The sequence below is a fragment of the Nelusetta ayraudi genome, unplaced genomic scaffold (genome assembly GCF_046127955.1).
Source record: "Nelusetta ayraudi isolate G7.1 ecotype Tasmania unplaced genomic scaffold, CSIRO-AGI_Nayr_v1 ptg000053l, whole genome shotgun sequence".
Classification (NCBI taxonomy): domain Eukaryota; kingdom Metazoa; phylum Chordata; class Actinopteri; order Tetraodontiformes; family Monacanthidae; genus Nelusetta; species Nelusetta ayraudi.
The window spans coordinates 6,598,447-6,618,612 of NW_027466103.1; the positions used below are offsets into that span (position 1 = coordinate 6,598,447).

Here is a 20,166-nt window from a genome sequence, read left to right on the forward strand (position 1 = left end):
GTGCTAAAAAATAATTAGTATTGCATTCTGCTTTCATTGTCCGTCAAAATCACATCTCTTTTAACCTATTATTATTCTGTATTATGTTGTCTCCTCTTCTGTTAGTTTATAGTTTCCATTTTTTGGATCCTCCGTTAACTCTACCCAAATTTTCTCATTTATGACCCTTTGCTCAATTCTTCGTTGTTTAGATTGAAAACTAGAAAGATTTGTAAATGCTGAATAACTGTCAGTTTTGTTCCTTTTCAGAAATAGCAATACTGCTGAGAAAAAAAGAGAAAACCCAACAAGCCCAAAATAGCGAGATTCTTTTTCACTTTGTTATAACAAACATCTTTATTATTAAAAAGTAGGTAAAAAAAAGTTCATTCACACACACACAAAAGAAATCAGCAAAACTAAAACTATGATAAACTCTAGTTTCTTGCAGATGAGTTATTCCATTTTTCAGCTGAACTTTAGCTCATTTTCCAGTCCATAGATTTTTGCCTTCAGTGCCATCAGCTCACCCTGAACCTTCTTTGTTCTGACGTTGGTCTCACGTACTTCATGCAAAATGGCCAAGTCCTGATTAGGCCCAATATTCAAGGTTGCCTGAAGAAGAGGATTTATGGAAAAACAGATTTAACTCATTTATTTTTTTGCATTGATTAGAGTGGTATGGAAAGTGAAATTTGAATAACTTTCAACTATGCTAATTTAGGATTTGTTAATCCCAAAATGTTTACGGCTAGGTTTGGAACAAAGACCTAATGATAAATGTTACAATAAACATAATAAATCTTTACACTACAAGAAAACAACAGCAAAAGTTTTATCTTTACCTTAATAATTTGTTTTTCTATATCTTTGAATTTCTCTCTGAGGTTTTTTAGATCTGTTTTGTAGCCCTCCACTTCCATGGCTCTCCTCTTTTCCAGTGCCTTGTAGCGCTGAGTCATGAGCTGAAGGCGCTTGGTCATCTTGTCGGATCGCTCCTGGTCATTTAAAATGTAAATGATTTCAAGAAACACTGCATAACACATAGTCAGAAATGTGTCAGGTGATTTTAACACATTGAGATCAGTCAGTGATACCTGAAATATTTCCCTGCTAAAGTCCCCCTCCTCTTTGATCTTGGCCAACTCTGACTCCAAACTAATACACTGCTCCCTGTACATCTCGGCCAGACGGTGAGATTGTTTCAGCTTGTCCTGCAGCACCTGATGGGAACAATAGTCTTGTTAAGCAATAAAGTCTAGCAACCAAAAAAAGAAAAGTAGTATGTGGTACACTTATTCCCTTATCTTGCTATTTTAGTGCAAATACAACATGGCTGCCTGGTATTTGTTACCAGGAGTGAGCATCAACCATCATTGATTTGTTTTACGCTGTTTCTAGTAGAAATTTAAATAAGAGTTTCTCACTATACTTGACCATTGCCAGAGTAAATAAACTTGGATTTTGGAGAGAGAAAAAAAACAACATAACTTTTTTGTTTTTAAATTGTACCTTCAGTTCCTCTTTCCGTGCGTGCTGAGCCTCTGGCTGAGGATCGGGTGGAAGCATGGAGGTGCTCCTGCTGAGCCTCTGTGTTCGCCCTAGTGGTGTGCTGGCAGATCCAGCTTTCCTCTTCCCTTTGTGGTCGGACTCGAGTTCTCTCAGCAGCCGATCTTTTTCGGACATCCAACTCTTCTCCTGAGAGCGCGTGTCAAACTTCAGCTTTAAAAAGTCTTTCGTACTCTCATACAATAGGTTCTGGGTTCGCTCCAGCCTGATGTGTCAAATGAGAGGAAAACTATGAGCTCAGTCTAAAACTGACTGACAAAAGGTAACATGTAAGATTATTTTTTTTTAAAAAGTGCTTCAGAGCTTCAAGATAAACTAAGCTACATTGTATCCCACAGTAGTTAACAGTTAAAAATGGAGATTTACTTGTCAGTCAGAGATGCCATTCGCTTCTGATCGTGGAGCCGCTGTGCTTGTGCCTCCTCTGACTTAATGTTTCTGTCATCAAGCAGAGATTCAACCTGCTCTTTGGCCAAACGGGTCTGTTCTTGCAATTGAGCTTGCAAGGCCTCAACCTGTACATGAAGAGACAAAACCTTGATTAACTGACTGCACTAAGGACAAATAAGGATTAACAAGAGCACAGTAATCTCCATTTCTGAATTTAGAAAGACCCACTTACTCACCTGTAGTAGCAATGACCGGTTATCACTCTTGTATTTTTCTAGGCTCTCTGCATTTGCACCGTCTGATGGAACTTGTCTTCTGCTATCTTCTGTTTCAAGCACCAGAAAATCAAAACATTGATCAAAAACCACTACCTATCTTTGGGTTTTTGCAAAAACCTCACAACTCTCAGTCTGCATTTGCTGTTAACAAAGACATAACTGCACTGATATTATCCGTATGACAAAATAACAGCTGTAGTAAGGTGAAATCCAACCTTTCTTGGTCCCGGCAAGCCTCGGCTTTGTTCCTCTGATACTGAGATGTTCTTCCTGCGTGATTACACTGTTCTTCTGTGCAATAGTGACCTGAGACATAAGTGCAAAAACATCATAAATTTTGTGAATATCTTTAAATAACTATATTTCTTTTTAGCATTTTCAATCAGAACAGAATGAATTGAAAATAGAAAAATAGTCATGTTCTCCAAATTTGATTCATGTTGAAAAACAAGACAATGGGGAGAAGAATGATAACAAAACATCACCCTGCTCATGCTTAAGTTTTCGGGAAGCAGCTTAAACAGCTGATAGACCCAAAGAATGTGTAAACCGTTAAATAAAACTTACATTTAAAATTCAAAAAATTAAAATGTGTACCTTATGTGGAGGTTCTCGATGCAAATATGTCATGTCATCTTCCTCTGGACCAACCAGAGTCAGAAGTTTCTGGATCTTCTTTCTGTCTTCCAATTCTCTATGCAACAGTAAACACACACACACACACAGGTGTTTTCCTCATTCTGTAAAATTAGTCTACAATCAGTGAACTTGCACTGCAGTTACACTAACCTGATCTTTAATCTGTCATTTTCTGCGTAAAGTCGCAATGATTGCTCTCTCTCCTGGAAAAGGTACACCTGCATATCACTCAGTGCATTTTGCAGCTCTGCAATTTCCTCTTCACGCAGGCGTAGTTCACACTGGAGCTTATGCTGGAAGGACATTGGTTATGATGCTTTGGTTACCCCAGAAAATATACTTCAGTGCACTTATTAAACCATATTAGACTCGTATGTGTGGCTAACCTGGTCATCTGTGACTGCTCTGTACTTCTCCAATGTCTGCAGAAGTTCTTCATGTTCCTCATCATACTGGGCAATCTTCTCCCTGTAAAACTCCAGGAGTTCTCTGGAGGGACACAAATATGCCAGTCGCTCCTGGACAGGAGGGAGTGGTGACTCAAGTTCTCCAACAGGGGTTCGACCACGGTTAAGACTGCTGGCCCTGTGGGATAATATAATGGCCTGTCAAGTACTGATTACATAACTGGAGCGAGAGGACATTTTCAACAGTAATTTAGGAACGGATGCTGATTATGTGATCCCTCTGAGAAAAGATCATACCTTCTTGGTGTCTTTGTGGGAGATCCCATTCCAACACAGAAAGCTGACAAAACAGAAAAATACGAAGTTTTCACAAGGCAAAAACCAAATCAGTCCACAGTATTATTGAAAATGGGGCAACAAAGACAAATGTCCATGTGCAGCTGCCAAGCAACAAACATTAAATTCATGAAACTGGATTTTCAACCTGATGTACACGCCAACAAAATAAACACTATTAAAAAATAAATCACACAACTCTGTTGACAGCCCTCATGGCTGTGTCAGTTGTAATACCTCAGGTGTGTTGTCTCATCCGTATATCTCAAAGACGCATTCACAAGAAATACTGCATTTCTATTCTATTTCTTATTCTATTCTAGACTCATCAGTACATAAAACTGTTAAATAAATCATAACAGTGAGTAAACCTAACAGAAACACTCGATAGGACATTAATTTGGGTAGATGAAATCGAAGAGTTACACAGACGTAGTGTGTACCATGGCAGGTACTTCTCGGCGCCACTGTTAGCGGGATTCGCTGCACTCAAGCTATAGACGTCCGACTCAGGACAAATATAATGGCTTGTACATTAAAATAAACCATACAGCAGTCAATTAGAAACAAGTTGGTTGGTTTGACTGTTGCGAAACTTAAACAACAACAACAACAACAACAGTATTCTACATCTTTGAAGTGATTAATGGTGGAACTTTATCTCCGAAATGACTAAGAATTAACAAAAAGCAATGAATAACGACTTCAAATTTAGAATTATCTATGGAGTAAGAATCATTTCATACATTTTCCCCCAATTATTATCATTGATAAACTTACAGATCTTGGTTGCCAGCAGTAACAGTGCTCAACCGTGAGTGTTAGTTCTCAACCTTTTGAATTCCGGAAGTTTACGGCTCCTCTTCTTCTTCGTGGTAACTTTAACTAACGGCAGAGTTAAGTTTGCTCACCAGCGCCACATCCGGCGTCACATTGAAATCTATGACATATCGAGGTCTGACGGTAGAGGGCGATGTTGCGCAAGCGACATCGAGACATCTTTGAATTGTCATCTGCGAGAGCAAAGAGGTAAGTGAATGTTCATCTAGCACAATAGAACGTTTTGTTTTTTTTTTAAATGTAACTTTTGTATAGTAATTAATTAACATTGCCGGTGGAACTCGTAAATTTGAAACTTGTGTCATTGTAATGGCAATTAAACGTCAAAAGGTTACTATTTCAAAGTAAAATATTACAAAGTAAACCAGATGATAACACCAACAAAGGTTATATCATTATAAGTTAGGCAATTGGTAAAGTAATATTCCTGGAATAGTCGTCAAAATCGTCAGAATTGTGTTTGTAAAATGCACATATTCAAACTGTTTATTCGTAACTTTACGATGAAAGTGTTGACCGGATACAGTCGTTTTAGTGTTGCTGCCTTGATGCCCCTCTTTTCCTGTCTAACTTCGCCTACAGTGGATCATCTTTTCGGCGTTTGTCTCAGCGATGGAGCGAAAGGTTGCTCGCGAATTTAGGCACAAGGTAAGATTTAAACATTATTCATATCTGTGTGTTCAGGTCGGATATGTGGTAAATCATTTTTCAAAAGCGTTAGACTTTACCTGTCTCCTCAGTGGCGCAGGTGACTCCTTCTTGTAAATGGAAAGCAGTTGGCCTTACCGACAACATCACGAAAAACAAAATAGCAACCAAAGCCTGAATACTTCAAGTTTTTTTTTTTTTATTATTATTATTTTATTTATAAGTATACACATAAAAACATCTGAGTCTTGAACCAATACAAACAGATGGCAGGTCCCGATGTCGTGAGTTTTAGGAGTCATTTTAGTTTGGTCATCTTTATAATTAGCCAAACATGTTACACAGCTGTGTTGTTGGACATTCTATCCCACGACGGGCATCATACAGTGACAGTCCTTGGTTTCAGTCAACACATTGACATTTCTTTTTTTAAATCAAATTTTGCCATGTTTAGTGGCTGGTATGCACTCATTGCACACTCAATAAATAGCGCTGACATTGAGAGAACAAAAGGAATGGAACCTGATATGTCCAAAGTGTTTTTCTGTTTCGAGCAGGCACACAGCCGTCTGTGCAGCACGCACTGGGCAGAGTCCCATACTGCAGGGCCTCTCAAAGGCCATCGTGGCATTAGATAATGAGCACTGTGTCAGAAATGGGCCGCCAGGCAGAAGAGATGGGGTGATTTTACAGGTTTAATTAGAAGAACCAAAAGATACAATCAGGCTTTGTTCCTTTGTTCTGATTAGCCCTGGTCCCAGTGTTTTGTTGTGTGTCCGTGAGAGAGACATGAATTTAAAAGCAATATTTTTTAGATTTGCCTGTTGAGGTTTTAACATTTGTTTCTGACTGAGCAAAGTCTTTTTGCATTACTGGTTTATGGTGCCAAAGTCTGCTGCTTCCAGCTGCAGGAGTGCCTTTATGGCGGTCATTAACACTCACTCACTCACTCACTCACTCACTCACTCATACACACACACACACACACACACACACACACACACACACACACACAGACAAGCACACCACTGACTGGGCATATTTTTAGTATGAATATAAGACAAAGAATGCATACCTGTGTGTGCTGTATGTGAGCATGACAATGTATGTGTATGATGTGAGTGTTCGCCTCCATTGTTGTCGTGAGATGTAAGATGACACTGCTGACCTTCCCGCAGCCGTCCCTCCTCAGCTCCACTGCCATTATTTCCTCCCAGTGGTTTAATGGTGATAGAGGGACTCACTGCTGCACCTGCTCTACTCCAAGGCGCCTGTTCCTACAGCGCTGCTTCTACTTTAATACTTAGAACCACCACAAAGCAACTTGGGTCAGGTTGGAAGTCGAGAGAGGGAGTTTTGGAATTTAAGATGTGTTATATCAGCGATTGGCCGAAGCGATTCCTCAAACCTGTTCTGCTGCAGCTGAGCCGCCACCAGGTTGGTTTGATGCAGGGACAGCGGACCTCACGTCCTCATTGGACAGGACCACAGCAGAGAGCCACAGTTTGTATCATGCAGATGGTGTCTGCCTTGTGTACATGGAGTGACACCACATGTGTGTTTCCTGCAGGTGGAATCGCTTATTGAAAATGAAGCAGAGAAGGACTACCTGTACGATGTCCTCCGCATTTACCACCAGTGAGTTCCCATCCTTAAAGCTTGGTTATAGTGCGCAGCTCTGATGCTGAGTTTTCATTTTTCTCTTCTGTTCTCTTTGCTCTGTGCATGAATGTATCAACAATTTTAATGTCTTATGTGATTCATAATGCTGCTGGTTTCGTTAGCTTTCCTTTTATTTAATCATCTTTTCTTTCTTTTTGAAATAATGCCCCTGCGTGTGTAGATATACTAAAACAGTCAACATGACAAGTTATTATTAATTTAACATCAAAGGTGACATTAATCCTCACTTTCCACACCTTATGTGAATTCATCTTGTTTCATGTTGTGTGGAGGCAAAATCGTTTCTCACATCTTCTGACTTGTGCAAACTTGAAATATTTTATCCGTCGTCAGTTTCTGATTCAGGGCTGCAGTCAGAACTGGGAGCTGTCATCAGATTTTGTGATAAGAGCCAAGTTTCAGGGTCTGAGGGACACATGCAGGGGCTACAGGTCTAGGTTTCAACTAATCTTTGTACAGTGGCAAAGCTCTGTGTCCCTGCTGGTTAAGCCACTGATCAGTTTCCACTGTGTGCCGACAAGCCTGGCCAGGTATTCACAAAAGGCCTTTTTGCATTCATCCCCCAAACAGAGCTGAAATGGCTCTCGTTAATAATTCAGGTGGAGAGGCCCCGGGGGACAGATTTTATACTGTAGTTGTTACTCTGATGCTCGGATGCCATTAGGTGCCTTTGACAAACTTCATCATCTAAAAGCTATATAGTGTTGTTGGTTATATTTTGTCCCTTTTACTAAACTCTCATTACTGTTATTGTGGTTGATAAACTTGTGTCCATACAAAATAGCGTCCATATTTTTTTTTTTAACTCTGCATAATATTTTGCATCCCTGACTCTACTTTCATAGAACCATTAGAATTATTAAAGTCATATGATGGCTGTGTTCTTCTTTGCATGTATTCAAGCTTCATTTCCAAGAAGCATTTCTAAATCTAAATGTAAATTGCTTTTATGTTTTTGTGTTATCAAGCAGTGTTTGTTCTTGCTTGCCTCGTCTCTCAGGGCGATGGATCTACCCGTACTCGTCGGCGACCTGAAGCTGGTCATCAACGAACCGAAGCGCTTGCCGCTGTTCGATGCCATCCGACCTCTCATCCCACTCAAACACCAGGTGGAGTACGACCTGCTCACCCCCAAGAGGTCAAGGTGAGTACTGCTTGTAGTGGTGACGTCTGCTCACACTCCATGTTTGCACATTTCCCAACTTTTTTTTTTCTTCCTCTCTTTAACACCCCCCTGTGTCTTTGTACCGTTCGAGCAGAAAGCTGAAGGAGGTTCGTTTGGATCGGACGCATCGTGAAGGCCTGGGTCTGAGCGTTCGAGGGGGGCTGGAGTTTGGCTGTGGCCTCTACATATCTCAGATTGTCAAAGACAGTCAAGCTTGGAATGTTGGCCTTCAGGTATGTACATATGGTAATGTTTTGTCTTTATTACATTCACAATTTACTGTAAATTCTTGTTTTTTTCATGTTTTTTGATAAAAAACAATCTACATCTAGAATAATTCATACTTAATTGCAGTGAATTTTTATTTCTTAATGAACTGCTGTCATTAGATAACTGATCTAGGTTGTTCAATTCTAACTAAACTTTTTTTTTTTTAAATGCACAAAGCGAAAGCATGAAATAATTCACTTTAATTGTATTTTTTCTTTTATTATGAAAGTATAAAATATCTCTGTATGAAGTCATGGTCTGGTGATTTTATCCTTCAGTCAGTAAAAATAGCTGGCACCACAAGGGGGAGCTAAGCACTTGGATTTTTGTATCATTGCACTGGACGTTCTAGATTGGTCCTGAGCTATTGTGTTTGATCAAAAACCTTGATTAAAATGAAGCATGCAGCACACGTTTCTTCCCAATAATCAAATGTTAAATGTTATATAAATCCTAATCTAAAGGAGACTCCATATTAAAGCATTGCTTTCCAAACCATAGAACATGCAGAGACTGCAGGATGGCCTTGATCAGTCAGTGTTTGTCCCGTTTCTTACTCCTGCAGGACATGATTTTCCGTAGCAGCATACAAACACGTGGATGGATTTGACGGATTAGAATATCACTCTATGGATCATAAATTCAGCCAATATTACCGTGACATTTTGATGCAGCAAATCAGTCATCTGGAAAGATATATTCACAGTGAAGGTGTCGTCTGTAATGAAGCATCCTTTGTTGATTAATAGGTTGGTGACGAGATTGTGCGCATCAATGGATACTCCATCTCCTCCTGCATCCACGAGGAGGTCATCAACCTCATCAAGACCAAAAAGATTGTGTCCCTCAAAGTCCGACGTAGGTCAACTCACATCATTAAGGCAGCAAGGTTTCTCTGAATTAAACTCAGTTTTATTTAGCAGCATTGGTTTAATTAAAAAAAAAAATGTTCTTCTGTCTGTGCAGATGTGGGAATGATCCCTGCGAAAAGGTTGGTTGATCATCAAGTTCTGTTTAAAATGCCATCATGGGAATGTGCGTATGTTTTACTTGTTTGTATCTTTGTCTGCAGCTCATCAGATGAGCCCCTCAAATGGCAGTTTGTGGATCTATTTGTGTCTGAGTCAGGAGTAAGAAACAATTTTACTTATGTATATATTTTAATTTCCAAAGCTGCCTCCCATCTGATAACACTGACAGGCTCTGTTTCATTTTGCATGTTTTCCTGTGACATGGTGACACAGGAAAAAAAGAGCAGCGTTGCCGGCTTGGCATCCATTGGAGGCAAAGAAATCAAGGAGAAGAAGGTTTTTCTTAGCCTGGTGGGCACCATGGGTGTTGGAATCAGCATCAGCAGTGGTCCAACCCAGAAGCCTGGCATCTACATCAGTAACGTCAAACCAGGATCTCTGTCTGCTGAAGTTGGACTAGAGGTGAATGCTTGAAACGAGATGAATTCCTCCATCAAGTTCTCTGCACCACAGACTCTGAGCTCCATTATGTTCTTTTTTTTTTAATTTTCTCCTTGAAATACAGATTGGAGATCAGATAGTGGAAGTGAATGGTGTTGATTTCACCAACGTGGACCACAAAGAGGTGAGTTTTGGTTTTGAAAGGCCTTTGATTAGTACATAGAGAAACATCTCTGTTTTATTGCAAGCCCATACACAGAACTCTAATTGTCCCTGTGGATGGGTGTAAATCCATTCTAACAGATACTTTTTTCTGTGATCACTAAACGTAGTCATCTTTGTAACACCAGCAGGAAAGGGAGAACATTTTCACTGTCAACACTCTAACACTTCTCCTTTTCTCTGTGTTTGGCCCTTTTTATTCTTATGTTTCAGGCTGTGAGAGTCCTGAAGAGCAGCAGGAGTCTGACTATTACTGTGCTGACGGGAGCAGTAAGTGCAAGCAAAATCATTATATTTAATAGAGGATCATCTGAATAATAATGTACATAGCCATGTCTCAATTCCATGCAGAAAAATTATATCATATGGCACAATGTCATGAGTCTATTATTATTATTATTATTATTATTATTATTATTATTATTATTATTATTATTATTATATTATCATCATTATTTGGATACAAAAGACCTCCTCTGAAGTGGCTGCTTATTCTGCCCAATAAGGAGCTGAAAAACACTTCACACTCCGCAGGGTTTATACAGCACGATGCTCCAAAGAAATAATAAATTCAAACAGATTTGCGCGTTTCCTTAATTATCAAAGAAAAACCTCTGATCTTGCTGAGCTATCTGCAGAGCAATAATCCGTCTGTCTTTACACTAAGATTTGACAATAGACACTAAATTCAGTCAACTCCAGAGAAGTGATTGAAGTCTGTGTGTGCCAAAAAGGTTCAATAAGATCCATGAAATGCGCTGTTTGCCATGTTTTCCTCTTTTTCTCACTACTTTCCTCCGTCACCTAGGGCAGCGAGCTGTTCATGAGCGATGATGAACGTCTGGCGCTGGAGGCTCGGCGGGAGCTGGAGAGGCAAGAGCTGATGCACCAGAAGAGGGTGGCGCTGGAGACAAACAAAATCATCAAGGAGCAGCAGGAGAAGGAGCGGCAGTGAGTGAACAACACAAAACAAGTCTTTACTTCTTCTGTCGAGGAAAAGGTGCCAGCTGCTTCTCCATGGTTATATACCAGGGGAAAACAGAATATGACACTAGAACCTTGCCTTCAAATAAGCATGTCTAATTTGGTTCTTGATGTTGTTATTCAGCTCTTAAATCATTCACTTTTGCACAATATGTCCAGTTGGGGATTTATTTTATTCTTGACCTGAAGAGGAAAGGACCCAGTGAAGAGGCTTCTACTAACTGGAGCAAGTTCTTTCAGGGAATCTGCCTGACAGGAATGACATTTTAACAATAGGCTCCCATGTCTTTTCACAGATGCTTCCTATCAATATTTAGCTGCCAGTGTGGACCCTGACAATGCCACCATCTGTTATGACGTCTGAATTTGACTTTCTGGCAGCAACTACACACTGAAGTTAACCCACAACTGAGGCTCATAAGCCATAGGAATATTAACATTCCAGTTTTCTTGCAAGATGCTTCTTGCAAAGATTAATCTTTCTCTCAACTATACAAATACACATTCACATGTAAATCAGGTGCAGAAGTAGAGAAGATTTCCCTCTGAAAAAAACTCTGCTTCTATTGCTCAGTTGTTGCATCAGTGCATCTTCATTTTTCCCTCCATGCCATCTCTCCTCTCAGGCCGTCTCCTAACAATGTGTGTCGTGCTTTGATGTGATGTCAGACTTTGTGAATTGACAAGCTGACATCACACCATGTGTCGTAAGACTGGCACTTCGGTACAACCAGCAAAATCACTTTGGATGTGTTTTGCACACGCGTAACAAAGCAGCATGTGCGTGTATATGTGCATGCATGCAATTATTATTGTTTTCCATATTTATTGTGTGTCTTAAGGAGACAAATGGAGATGTCTCAAAAGGCTGCAGAGGAAGAAGAACGTTACAAGAAGGAGATGGAGAAGTATGGAGCTAAGTTTGGTCTCAATTTGTTTTTTTTATGTTGAAATATCATGTTGTGTTTTTTTTTTTTTTTTTTTTTTTTGTGTTTTTGTGTCATGTTGTGTTTTTGAGTTCATTAGAATCAATCCTGATGTCGTTCTCCTCTTGAAGGATTGAAGCTCTGGAGAGAAAGAACAACCAAGACTGGGAGGAGGACTGGGGAGCTAAAAACAGGCCCAAAAGCCCCAAAAGTCCTCGTTCTCCAAAAAGCCTATCGCCTCTCCCACCTGAGATTAAAGGCACATCAACACCAAAGTCCAAGAGTTCTCGTAAGGACCCTTGATGGGACATTTTCTTTCTCGTGCTGAAAATGCACAATCCTTCCGTTTTGCTTCCACATATTATTTCACCTCGTTTACTTCCATTTTGTAAATGCACGCTTTCCTGTTCTCTTTTTCATCTCCTGTGTGGCGTGTTGCTCTTTGTGGCCTCTGCTCTAAGCCGGTAGAGGCAGCTCCTCCTCAGGGAAAGACGAGATGGACGGACAAGTGAGTGCGGGGCCACCGATGTTCATGCAAACCAGGCCAAGCGCTCGATTTCCTTTGACAACCAAAGATCGAAAATGAGAGAAAACTTTGGACTAAACACTGCAATTTTAGTCACTTGGATCATCCACGTCTTCTTTGAGTGTTTCTTTCTTTTTCATCCTCTGTTTTTCAGCTGCTGTATCCTTTGGGCTTTTTTTTTTGAAGAAAAAAAAATGTATAGTGCACTGGAGTGCAGTGTTTAATTTACCCATGGAACTGACCCACGTTTATCTCCATTTGTAGCTTTTGGCTGGTTTTATCGATATGAAGGGAAGTTGCCATCGATCCGCAAGGTACAGTGTTAGTGGTGTCCAGTGTGGTGTGGCTGCAATGAAAAGCTCAGATCTCACGGTTCAGGTTGCTTGTTTGCTCAGTGTAGAGATTTATCTGCATTACCGTGTGTTGTTTTAGAATAGAAAATAATAGAATAGAACGCCTTTATTAATCCCACATTGGGGAAATTTGCATAATTACAGCAATGGTATAGTGCTAAAAGATGGAAAATGATATTATTTTAAAATAAATGAAGAAATAAAAAATAAAAAGGAGAAAGTTTTGGAGTAGAAAGTCGCCCCACCTGCCCTCGGCCCCCTCTCTCTGCCCCCCCTTCTGCCATTCACTATTTTGACCAACAACTCCTCAGAAAGGAGACAAGAAGAAAAAAAAGAAGAAGGTGTCCCACATGGACACACTGCAGGAGCAGAGGAAGAACAAGAAGGAGATGGAGTTTGAGCTGAAGCTGGCCAAGGAGAAAGAGGAGATGTATGAGCGGGAGAAGCAGCTGAAGATCAGTCGGCTGGTGCAGGAGGTATGACGGGACGGGACAGGTTGGAACCTTTCTGGTATCAAAGGACTTCTTGGCTGCAAAGAACTGGCTTTTGGGCTTTTGGAGCCACGTACAAATCATTGAGAAGGAGAAATTGAATGAGGCTCTCCTTCTGTGTGACGCTGCATGGCTGTGTGCCAGGTTTCTGAAACGGAGAGGGAAGACCTGGAGGAGTCGGAGAAGGTGCAGCACTGGGTGGAGCGTCTTTGTCAGACTCGACTGGAGCAGATCAGCTGTGTAGAGAATGACTCCCCAGAGGTACTTTGTGCTTGACGCGGAGAACATCCAGTGGTCCTTTCACTGATGGCCGTTTGGCTCTTTGGCCTTTTGTTGTGCCCATGTCTTATTATGCTTATCAGGTGATGACAATGCGTTAAACGCACAGACTCTATTTTGTTTGTATCACTAGTGTAATCTGTTTTTTTTTTTACAAGTGGACTCAAACAATGAGGTTAAAGCCGTTGGAGGTTGAAATAGAAACTTCTCCACACAGTATTTTAAAGGTCCAGTATGGAAAATTTTAAAGGAAGCCCACCTGACAGTGTGTTTCATATTTAGGGCACTGCCAGATGGCAGCTAATTAGGAGCAAGACCCTCATTGCCCTCATGTATTGTTATGAGAACCATTCTAGGGTAGGAAAACCAATTACTTTTATTGTATTGTGAGCGTATGCTTTTATTAATGTATTTATAGGTAGTATGTCAAGCTTTCACCGATATAAAAATCATAAATCGAGCCACATTTTACACACTGGACCTTTAAGAGAGAAGTGAAGTGAGAACCAAACGCTGGTTAGATCTGTTTTGGGAGTTTGCTCTTTTGCTCTTGCCCAATCGCAACGTCTCTGATCAAAACTCAAGGTCAAACATTTCTTCATGTCGCTCTGACTCCAAGCTCTCCCCGCCGCTCTCCCCTGCCTCGGAGCCCAAGGTGAAGCTCTTCCCCGGCGGCCTCCACTTGGCCACCACCGATCTGGACGACATCAACCTGGACAGCGTTGACCAGAGTCTGAGGGGCCCCCCGAAAAAACTGGCCCCCACGCAGCCCATCACTCACCAGCCTCCCCCTCCTCTGCCCCTCCCGCCGCCCTCACCCAAGCTCAACTCTCCCCCTCCCCCCTCCAGTCACAGAGCCGACCCGCCCGCTTCCACCTCCAGGGGGCGGCGGCCTCACCCCAACATCCCCCAGCCTTTGTCCCAGCAGCGACCCCCGTCGTCACCTCAGCCGGCTCCTCGGCCCCCTGCGCCGCCCCCTCCCCCGCCGCCGCCCCCTCCTCCCCCGCCTCCACCCCCGCCTCAGCACCAGCGTGCTGAGGAGCGGGCGGGCACCCTCGGCGGGCGCCACCACCACCGCCAGCATCACCACCAGCAGCAGCAGCAGCAGCAGCAGCAGCAGCGTCACCTCCACCAACCTCCTGCTCCCGCCGAGCGCAAGAGCGAGTGGGAGGCGGGCGGCTACCTGCCGAGGGGAGGGATTTACTCGTCCAGCGCCAGTGAGATGTCCTACCCCCCCAGTCCCAAGGTCAGACATCATCCCTGGGGTGGTGTGAAGTGTTGCACGTTGCCCTGACTCGCTGCCGCACGACTCGAGCCTGACGGTGCACGCTGTGTTTATGCGGTGACGAGCATAAAAGTGCGACTGAAGCTGCTCTTCCTTCTCAGAGAGAAGAATGTCATCGGTGTTTGCTTGCTGTGGAGTGTGACCTGGTGAACTAACGGCAGCAGCATGTAATAGATCTTTGGATATTTCAACTTCCCCCCCAAATGGTCCTTGCATGCTTTTGACACCTTGCTTTTGTGTTATTTAGTGGTGTGAGTGTGTGTGACACTGACGTATCCACCATTCTGTTCGGCACCAGCTGGGTGAGAAAACAATCACTTTTCAATGTTGTTCAGGTTAGGAGAAATACCTCCCATGCCAGTGGGATTTCCAGGTCCAGTTCTCCCTTGGTGAGTGACTTTGTGCCTGAGAGTTCTCATATCGATGCCGTTCCTTCCACAAGTATGAAGCTCTCATTGCTGCGTAACCCAACAGAAATAACTCTTTCACATTGCAAACCCCCCCGGCACTCCTCCCATATAGCAACTTGCTCCCAGTCCGGCCAATCAGAGGCGTCAGGTGGCCCCCATGATGGCCAAACCGGTCATGCTCCCCCAGTCTCAAAGCCACCGGCCGGATCCACACCGACCCGCGCTGCGTTCAGACGGCCTGGTATGAATCAGAGCCCCGCACCTGCTCATCTCGGCTCAGTGGGGTTTCATCAGTGACACTGACATCACCAGTTAGCCTCCGCAGGTCCTTTCCAGCTGTTCTGCAGTCATTCAGCCCATTCAGTTAGTCCATCTGCCTAAAAATCTCTGAAACCAGAACATAACAGACCTTCTGTTCCTCTGTTCAGTAAACTTCTCGCTCACGTTAACTTGCAGTAACATTCTAGAGATGTGTCACCGGATCCATTAGATCCAGTGAAGAGGTAAAAACAACATTGATGAGAAGATTTTTAGAGTTTTAACACACGACCGCTAACATGCAAGGGGCCGTCAAATTTCAATCAATCAATCAATCAATCAAAACTTTATTTATATAGTGCATTTCATGTGTTATCAATGCATCTCAAAGTGCTTCACAGAAAAATAAAAACAGAAATGCAAGACGTAATTAACCCTCACTCACACATCCTTCATCAGGCCTGAGAGATAACCCCCCCCCCACACACTCAAAAAACCCTTAACATTACCATTACAAACTGTCTCAAACCTGAAGAGTGATGCAGAAGCCATTGATAGACTCATTTTATCACGTTTCTGTAAAGTTTGCTGTGATAGTGCTGTAGAATACTACTAATACTGATGCAGGATTTGTCCTTTGTGATGTGGACCTGGTCTGGGTGCTGCCCCCTCTCTCCTCTAGCCTCCAGGAATGCTGAAGCGGATGGTGCCTTACAACGCATCTTTTAAATCAAACACCAAGCAACAAGTAATACTCGCCTGTCGTGACTTGTCTCGATTCAGACTGCAGTGCCCCCTCTACCCCCCCACTCCCTGTTTTTATTGCTTCCAATTCCACAAAGTTTAATTTCCTCCCAGCTGGGTGGAGCAGCCGACTGCCCCTGACTCTGTTTTTTCAATATCTGCCCTCCGCCGCCTGCATCTCTGCCTTTAGGTCCTGTTGTGTTGCCTTTGCATGATTGCACTTGTATTGATTTGGAATGCACAAACAGCATTGTGGACAGACATAGTAGGAATGCTTGTGTCGTGTGGCCCGAACTGGCATTGTTGGTTTTTTGCTTTTCACTCTTACACTGCCGTCCAGCTAAGTAGATCAGTATTCAGGAGAATCATTTTCAAGTCAGTGACAAGAGTCAATACAAGTGGATGCTTTCATAATGTCTTTATTGGTGGAGCTGTTTGAAAGCGTCTTTCTTTTCTTGTCTATACAGTAAAAGCTTCCTCCACTGGGAAGAATTGTCATCTTTACGTGAAGTGAAACAAAGTGACTCTATTAAAATGCCACCGTGCCTTTTAAAACGAACCAGCCTCTTTCTCATTGGGTTCCATTCATTGCGGATTTTTTATGATGACAGAGAACTGGTTGTCAAAGGAAACTGGCCTACTAACAGCTTGTTTGTTTACTGACATATTGACATATTGATCCCTTGAAATTATTTGCATGTTGTCTCTCTTTCAGGGCTTTCAGAAATATGAGGAAGAGTTTGATCCCCAATCCATGGTATTGTATTGCATTGGCTGAATTTCTGCCTGCTGTTTCATGACTATTGGCGTAATTCAGCAATATTGTTATTATTAAAACTGACCAGTACAGTTAAGAGCTTGGACGGTGAAAACCCTAGAGCCTAATTTTTGAAGCAAAGTTTTGTTTTTAGCGTCACAGTGTCTGAAGCAGTTACACTAACATTAGCTAATTTAATGTAAAAGGGTGACCTTTCATAATTATTGTGCGTAATTGTGTGTAATTTTTACGGTCGTGCTTCATTACATTACTTGCTTTATGATAAAGTGCATTTACCTATTTTCACATATTTTGCTGTTTCCTAATCATTTAGCTGTGGCTTTTCTCCACCCCATCTATTCTTCCTAATAGTTCACTGCACAACAGATTAATGGGAAAGATGTGCGGCTGCTGCGAATCAAAAAGGTACCAGCGCCTTTTTTCATCTTGAGACTAGTTTACTGAGGAATCTCAATCCTATCTTTTTTTTTTTTTCAATAATAAGACATTGTGAAGAGTGACAGAGACGAGGTGCACTGTTTTACCCTGTGTTTGGTCAGGCCGGCCAGCTTGACATCGCTCTGGAAGGAGGTGCAGACTCTCCCCTGGGAAAGTTGGTGGTTTCCGCAGTGTATGAAGGTGGTGCTGCAGATAAACACGGTCAGTGCATGTTAACTAAGTCAGATGCTAATTGTTAAGCTGCTCCCAAGTGAGTGCTCTCTAATGGTGCATTTCAATCAATTTGTAGCTATTCAGCAACTACCAGCTCTCCGTAATTGAATAATTTTACTCACAAATAAGCAGTGTTTCTTACGAGCACTCCAAAATTAAAGATTTCTCTCAGTGTAAATTAGAAATCTGTTAAGAACTGTCAGTCCAGGAGATGGACAACTCCAACAACAGACAACTTGACAGTGTTGTTGTGGAAGAACAAAACAAAAAAGCAACAACGAGAGAATGATATAATTGTTAACACTGTCCCCATTACGACACGTGGTGTCCGACTGGCCTCCTGCCACTTCATACTGTGAAGCGATGCCTCTGGCTGCAAACCAGCTGACGGAGCGTCTTGTCCGCCTGCAGGTGGCATCGTTCCTGGGGATGAACTCATGGCGGTGAACAGGAAAGTCCTGCTGGATGCTGCGCTGAGTGAGGGCCAAAACTCTCTGACCAGAGCCTGGAACAGTGGGGGGGTGAGGCTCGCATTTCAAACGGTTCAAACGCTGCTTTTCAAATGACGCCTTGCTGTTTATTGAACGCTGCTGGTGCGGATTGATTGACTTGAGCCCGTCGTTGTCGTCACTGTGACGTGTGCGCCAACTGAATGCTACGTGCTCTCCCTCAGGATTGGGTCGACGTGGTGATTGCCGTTTCCCCTCCGAAAGAATACGAAGACGAAGTGTAAGCATTCCCGACGACGCGTCACGCAACAGCCAAAATTCCAATATTATTTTTTTCCCGCCATTCCGATGCAAATTTCTGTGATTTCTGAAGCCTCAGTATGACGGCCGTGGCTTGCGGCTCTCTTTGTGTGCGTGTGTGTATGCAGCCCTAAGTCAGCATCAGTCAGTCCTGCTCCCAACAGAGCGGTGTTTGAAGGCAGTGCAACACTGTACAGACACGGCTACCTGCTTCAGCACTAGCCCTCCCTCTCCTCCTCCTCCTCCTCCCTCGCTCCCGCCCGCCCGCCCCGGTAATCGACTGCGAGTTCAGATCTCCTTGGCGTCGCTGCATGGCCCTGGAGGGAGCTTTGCTGTGGTGCTTGGTTTTGTTTGCCCTGAGCACATGTGACAGTCTCCCTGTATAGAGAAATAATCTATTCTGTCAGAGGCTATATGGTTTCCTTTTTTCCCCCCCTCGCTTTTGTCGACCTTGTCCGATGTGTGTATTACTTTTACACGCGTTTCCACCAAAAAAGGTAACGAGACCGTGGCTGCACTTAGCTCGGACGCCCTGCAGTTGAAAAGATCCTCGAGGCGATGTTCCTTCTCTGGTGAACAATTACAACAATACAGCTGTGACATTCCAGCGAAGACGGCTAATGTGGTCAACGACTCACAGGGTCACATATCTGCCCAATGGCGACCCTGCGGCTGAATATACACACTTGGGCACGTGTGCTTTTGTGCCTCGTCAGGTCACGGACGCTCGTAAAAGCAGCCGAGGATTCCTGCCAGCCTTCAGCAGCTGCTCTGATTGATGTTGTTTCTTGGGACTGTTACATGTTTTTGACATAAACACTGAGTGACACTGCATGGCATTCTTGCCACGCGTTTGTGGCACGGTGATTTCTAACGTGCTTTGCTGAGTTTTTCTTTTTCAGTTTTCATTTTATGAGCTTGTTCTGTGTTTACACTGTGTGTTCTCATCTTTTTTGAGCTCACAGGGTAAATATCATCAGTCTTCTTTCCTTGTTCAGTGTATGGAAGACTGATTGTCTGCTACCGACCTACCATGGGACGGTCAAATACACACTGTATGTTATGTTAGAAATTTGGGATTAGATTTACTGACTTGAACTGAATGTCTTGGACCTAAATACTTCTAAAAGTGCCTTATTCTCAGTCTTGGTCAGAAGAGACTGGCCAGGCTTCTCTTGTGTTTCTTAAATTTACCTGTGTGCCACTTTGTTTTGTGTGTGGTTATTGTGCAGTGGGAGCTGAATATTATATGAAGAAAATCTTCACCTTTGCAATATTCTTTTCAAACATGCCGCAAATCTGCTCTAAACAAAATAATTTCTTTTACCTCTTCCGCAGGACATTTTTTTAAGATTCCCGACCGACTAGCCTGCCAAGAATACCAGACTGCGAAGACGCCCTTGACCTGGGAGAATCCCTTCAGGGCTCGCAGTCATCCTGGAATATCTTAATATGTTGTTCTGCAACAGCTAAAAGCTCTGAACATTAGCATTTACATTGGCTCTTGGAGAATTAATATTTGTGTCATTGAGGAGAATTCACTGCCTTGGTATCCTAAGGGATGACTGAGTCAATATTGACTCGTCTTCTGTAATCTTCCGCACCACTTTGAATGTGTTTGACCTTATTAGATACGCCCAGCCAGAGCTGACCTTTCACTCCTCACACACGACTCATCTATCACTTCGTTAATGCAGAGCAAATTGTAATCAATAGCACTTGCCTCATGTGCCTTTCGCAAAGCACAATAAAAGACTGCTTCTCTCTCTTTCGTCTGTGTACAGAATTCCTGCTTCCTCTAGAGTCATTGTGTTGCCAAGTTGGTGTTCAGCGTGAATAACTTAAATCCAGCAGTAAAATCCACAACAAAATAACTTCAGAAAATCCATTGCAG

The 20,166-nt window shown here is 42.7% G+C and overlaps 2 protein-coding genes across 4 annotated transcripts; one reads left to right on the forward strand and one right to left on the reverse strand.

The window, feature by feature from the left end:
• Positions 1-306: 306 nt before the first annotated feature.
• Positions 307-4,461, reverse strand: ccdc77 (coiled-coil domain containing 77). 2 transcript variants are annotated; one of them, XM_076038039.1, is made up of 12 exons: positions 4,379-4,461; positions 3,560-3,602; positions 3,242-3,440; positions 3,006-3,148; positions 2,814-2,910; positions 2,432-2,522; positions 2,175-2,263; positions 1,915-2,063; positions 1,492-1,753; positions 1,077-1,202; positions 825-977; positions 307-594 (listed from the first exon to the last, which is right to left on the reverse strand). In XM_076038039.1, the coding sequence occupies exons 2-12, from the start codon at positions 3,586-3,588 to the stop codon at positions 448-450; spliced, it is 1,485 nt and encodes a 494-aa protein (XP_075894154.1). In that variant the 5' UTR covers positions 3,589-3,602; positions 4,379-4,461; the 3' UTR covers positions 307-447. The 2 variants fall into 2 exon arrangements, with proteins under 2 accessions (XP_075894154.1, XP_075894155.1); XM_076038040.1 differs by lacking the exon at positions 4,379-4,461 and adding an exon at positions 4,042-4,060.
• Positions 4,462-4,974: 513 nt separating this feature from the next.
• Positions 4,975-20,040, forward strand: ush1c (Usher syndrome 1C). Of its 2 annotated transcripts, XM_076038018.1 has the most exons (26): positions 4,975-5,086; positions 6,657-6,724; positions 7,770-7,913; positions 8,029-8,167; positions 8,954-9,062; positions 9,171-9,195; positions 9,277-9,334; positions 9,449-9,637; positions 9,741-9,800; positions 10,052-10,108; positions 10,647-10,789; positions 11,665-11,730; positions 11,880-12,037; positions 12,539-12,588; positions 12,939-13,103; positions 13,263-13,379; positions 14,017-14,656; positions 15,013-15,071; positions 15,205-15,333; positions 16,033-16,098; positions 16,810-16,851; positions 17,224-17,277; positions 17,412-17,511; positions 17,935-18,044; positions 18,197-18,252; positions 18,401-19,604. In XM_076038018.1, exons 1-26 carry the CDS (start codon positions 5,051-5,053, stop codon positions 18,492-18,494), a joined length of 2,934 nt encoding a protein of 977 aa, XP_075894133.1. In that variant the 5' UTR covers positions 4,975-5,050; the 3' UTR covers positions 18,495-19,604. The 2 variants fall into 2 exon arrangements, with proteins under 2 accessions (XP_075894133.1, XP_075894132.1); XM_076038017.1 differs by lacking the exons at positions 12,539-12,588; positions 12,939-13,103; positions 13,263-13,379; ... (3 more) ...; positions 16,033-16,098; positions 18,401-19,604 and adding exons at positions 12,210-12,256; positions 19,611-20,040.
• The last annotated feature ends 126 nt before the right edge of the window (positions 20,041-20,166 follow it).

What these genes read in the sequence shown, in the direction of transcription:
- ccdc77 (XM_076038039.1), bottom strand. Translation starts at nt 3,588, where the DNA reads ATGGGATCTCCCACAAAGACACCAAGAAG. An exon ending in GAGCAGTCACAGATGACCAG is followed by an intron (nt 3,149 to 3,241) that starts GTTAGCCACACA and finishes ATGTCCTTCCAG; the next exon opens with CATAAGCTCCAGTGTGAACT. An exon ending in ATGGCATCTCTGACTGACAA is followed by an intron (nt 1,754 to 1,914) that starts GTAAATCTCCAT and finishes TTGACACATCAG; the next exon opens with GCTGGAGCGAACCCAGAACC.
- ush1c (XM_076038018.1), top strand. Translation starts at nt 5,051, where the DNA reads ATGGAGCGAAAGGTTGCTCGCGAATTTAGGCACAAG. An exon ending in CTTGGAATGTTGGCCTTCAG is followed by an intron (nt 8,168 to 8,953) that starts GTATGTACATAT and finishes GTTGATTAATAG; the next exon opens with GTTGGTGACGAGATTGTGCG. An exon ending in TTACTGTGCTGACGGGAGCA is followed by an intron (nt 10,109 to 10,646) that starts GTAAGTGCAAGC and finishes TCCGTCACCTAG; the next exon opens with GGCAGCGAGCTGTTCATGAG.